At 42.8% G+C, this 4,140-nt stretch overlaps 1 protein-coding gene across 1 annotated transcript; it reads left to right on the forward strand.

The window, feature by feature from the left end:
* Positions 1-1,751: 1,751 nt before the first annotated feature.
* OTUD6A (OTU deubiquitinase 6A) lies at positions 1,752-2,737 on the forward strand. The gene has a single exon (XM_027962844.3). It carries the CDS (start codon positions 1,762-1,764, stop codon positions 2,632-2,634), a length of 873 nt encoding a protein of 290 aa, XP_027818645.1. The 5' UTR covers positions 1,752-1,761; the 3' UTR covers positions 2,635-2,737.
* The last annotated feature ends 1,403 nt before the right edge of the window (positions 2,738-4,140 follow it).

Here is a 4,140-nt window from a genome sequence, read left to right on the forward strand (position 1 = left end):
TTATTTGGGATCAAAGAGTTCTTGACATCAAAACCATGACTTATGGAGGAAAAATTTGGTAAGTTGAACTTTATCAAAATTGGAAACTTTTGCCTGAGAAACACCAAGAGATAAAAAGACAAGTTACAATGTGGGAGAAAATACTTGAAAGGCACATATCCAACAAAGAACAAGTATCTAAAATATAGGAAAAAAAAAAACTTTCAAAACTCAATGTCAAAAAAAAAAAAAAAAACAGGTCAGTTATAAAATGGGCAAATAACAAAGATTTAACCCAAGAGGATATGGCACAGATGGCAAATGGGCACATGAAAAGATGAACATGACTAGCCACCAGGGAAACACAAATTAAAACCACAGTGAGATGTCACTACACATATATCAGAATGACTAAAATTTAAAAAAAAAATTGAGACAACATCAAATGCTGGTGAGGATGCAGAGAAACTGGATCCTGTATACACTGCTGGTGAGAATGCACAATGGTATAGCTGCTCTGGAAAATAGCTTCTTAAAAAACTGAACATGCACTTGTAATATGACTCAGAAATTGCATTCCTGGGTATTTTCCCCAAAGAAATGAAGACTTGTACTCACAAAAAATATCTATATATGGATGTTTATAGAAGGGGTTGTAACAACCCAAAGCTGAAATATATACATGCCATGGAATACTACTTAGCAATGAAAAGGACTTAAGTTTTTGATACATGTCATGGAATACTACTTAGCAATAAAAAGGACTTAAGTTTTTGATACATGTAACAACTTGGACAAATGTCCACTTCTCTCATTTGCAACAAGGAGGAGGTTGTCTCAGGAGCCTTTTGGTTTGGGAATTCAAGATACAGGTGAGCAGAGTAGGGCAGGATGGGAGTATATTTGAACAGTTTAAGGGTTTAATTTCATTTTATTTTTTAGAACTTTTAGAGATTCAGAATAATCGTAAGTAAATGGCTTGACAAATGCCAATTGTTGTGCTTTGTGGGCATCCTAAGGAGCCCATTTTGGAAGCTTGGAACTGAGGAGAAGGGGAATTTAGGATGGGTGCATTCTGTTGGCACAAGCGGAAGTCTGCTTAACTGTAGTGAATGAGTGAATGAGAGCGGCTGTTTCTCACACTGAGATGGGACAGGGTGGATTTGAGGCATAAACTGAAAGGACTCTGTGTTCCCAGGACCATAAGGAAATGTCTTTGTTTTAACACACAAAATTAAGTGTTCATCAGTCAAGGGAACGAAAGAACTGGAGAGAGACAAGTTGCCTCCAGAACACAAGGAGCAATGGGAAGTCCAGTGTCAGAGCACGCTCAGCTAACAATATTTGTCATATGATTCTCAAGCATGACCAGTGTCTGCCTTGTGTTCAGGCTAGGATGTGAAGTAGGCAGTTGAGTCTGTGAAAACTCTCCACAAATTCAATAGTCACACATAACAGTACAAAGGTGGGACTTTTAAGCGGGAATTAGAACCCAGCTCAGAACGGAAGCACCCGTTGCTACGGGGTCTAGTGAGGGCATATGAAGGGTCTCCCAACAGCCAATCGTAGCGCCAGACGTGTTCAGGGGGCGTAACCATGGAGAGACATTGGCCAATGGCAGAGAGGACCGTGAATAGGGTGAGCGCTACCAGCTCTCGATGAGAGCAGAGTGCAGTGGCCAGGGGAGGTTGAAGAACTCTAGCTAGGTTGGCGGTTGGACTATTGACTAAACGGTAGTAGTACTTAAGCTGCCACCAAACTTCTCGCCTGCCATTAAAGATCATGGAAGATTCACGGAGTGAACAACAGCGGATGTTACGACGCCACTACCGCGAGAAGAAAGAGCTACAGGCCCGTATTCAACTCATGAAGAGTTCGGTCCCCAAGAGCGACAAGAAGAAAAGAAAGCAGTTGAATCTCGACGTGGCCCGCCTTGAGGCCGAGATGGAGCAGAAGCACCAGCAGGAGCTGGAGAAGTTCCAAGGTTTCCCTGATATCAGCAACGTTGATTCTGTCACTGAAAATCTAGCCAAGATGGATCTCGAGAACCAGCCTCCGCGCTTCTCCAGGGCACAGAGAAAGCGCGAAAGAAGGGCAGCCCTCGAGAGAGCACGCCAGGAGAGGATTGCGGAGGTTGACATGGAGTATCTGGCCAGCTTCCGCCAAGACGAGGAAGAGAAGCTCAGCGCCATCCTGGGGGCCAAGCATCTAGAGATGAAGGATATGCCGACTGATAGCCACTGCATGTATCGTGCCATCCAAGACCAACTGGTGTTCTCCGTGACTGTGGAGAGCCTGCGGAGACGCACCGCCGAGTACATGCGCAAGCACGTCGATGATTTCTTGCCTTTCTTCAGCGACCTCGAACCCGGTGACGCCTACAGCCGCGACTACTTCTTGAGCTACTGCGACGACATCGTGGGCAGTGCATCGTGGGGAGGCCAGCTGGAGCTGAGGGCCCTGTCACACGTCCTGCAGGCCCCCATCGAGGTGATCCAGGCTGACTCGCCAGCCGTCGTCATTGGAGAGGAGTACACCAGAAAGCCGCTAATCCTGGTCTACGTGCGCTACACCTGCAACTTCGGGGCGCACTACAACTCCGTGAAGCCGCAGGAGGCCGGCGCCGCTGGAGGCGCAGCCCCTCGTCTCTTCTAGGCCTGCCTTTGCCATCGCTGTGGCCGTTGCCACCGGAGCCGAAGCCGCCGCTACCGCGTCTCCTCAGTAGGCTCTGTTTTCTTTTTTCCTTCGGTTTTCTTGGTTTTTTCTTTTTTTCTTCATTTCACTTAGAGCTCACCCCCTCCCTCTCTGCCCTCCACCCCCTACCTACCCCCCTCGCTCTTCTATCCCCTACCATCTTCCCCGAGTTGCTTCTTAAAGAGATCTGTATAGTCCTCTCTAAGGGGAGTGAGTTTGCCAAGTTTTCACCACTTCTTGCCCTGAAGGGTCTCTCTCCCCAGCCCCCACCGTGAGGATTGGTCTTGTTGCAAATAACTGTGAGGCTCAAAAAATGGCAGCTTGGTTTGATGCAGTCTTCACCTTGGTGGGGGGGAATCGGTTTAGCTCAGAATCTTCCCGTTGTCCTGTGAATGTATTAATTATTTAAAGGAGCTGATGTGATCAAAATGATTTGTTTTGAGAATGACTTTTGCTTAGTTCTTTGGGGAAAAATGTACTGTGGGCTGTTGGAGGGGGTTGCTTTTCCCTTTACCTGGCTACTCAGGAGATGTCTCAAGTTACAAACAAGACCTCCTCTAGTATTTTGCTTTGTTTTTTCATAAAACCTTGTGTGGTTGCAAATTAATTGTAGTTTAGATGTTTGCTGAATTCTAAATAATAGCATTTGCTAAATTTAAAAGTTAAATGTAACCATTAAGTATAGAAAATAGATTTACCTAAACTGATAAGTGCTCTAAGATGTGAAAGATCTCAATTTAATTTCCTTTATTAATGACACGGAAAGGATGTGACTTTATTCAAGTAGTTGATTCATTTTATTATATCTGCAATTGGTGTGAAGTAAAAATAGACAAACTGATAGGTACCTTAACTTCCTGTGAGGGGTGAGATCTGAACTAGTAAGTTTCCTTTATTCTCAGACATAAGACGGTATAACTTTATTCAAGTAGTTGGTCTATTTTGTTCTATCTACAACCAGTATGAAGTGTGAAAAATCTGAACTTAGTAATTTTCCTTAATTCTTAGAAATAACAAGTATTTTAAAAGATTTTAAAAATATTAAAGTAGTTGATTCTTGTTATATCTGCAACTGTTATGAAGCAAAAAAAAAAGTGAGCAATATACTTTTGTTGATATTTGAGACATGTTGTTATCTTGAATTTGCCCAAAAAAAATAGTAAAAGTGAAATGATTTTCAATAAATTTAAAAATAACCTTTAGATCCTGTATTTCAGTGAGATTACTTACATTCATTTAAGAATTGTTTGTACACAGCAAATTTCTAAAATGAAATATATAACATCAGAAAATGTATGTGATACGTTTAAAGAATAAAATCAGTTTAAAAATACCTAGTTCTCTATTTTTGTATAGCTGGCTTAGTTCATATAGAGCTTGTATCCCAGAATCTACTTCAGCAAAGGAAGCCTGGAGGGTTAGGGAGTAGGAGTGAAGGGGGAGGACACAGTAAAAGGTGAGGCTTTG

The sequence above is a fragment of the Ovis aries genome, chromosome X (assembly GCF_016772045.2).
Source record: "Ovis aries strain OAR_USU_Benz2616 breed Rambouillet chromosome X, ARS-UI_Ramb_v3.0, whole genome shotgun sequence".
Classification (NCBI taxonomy): Eukaryota; Metazoa; Chordata; class Mammalia; order Artiodactyla; family Bovidae; genus Ovis; species Ovis aries.

What these genes read in the sequence shown, in the direction of transcription:
- OTUD6A (XM_027962844.3), top strand. Translation starts at nt 1,762, where the DNA reads ATGGAAGATTCACGGAGTGAACAACAGCGGATGTTACGACGCCACTAC.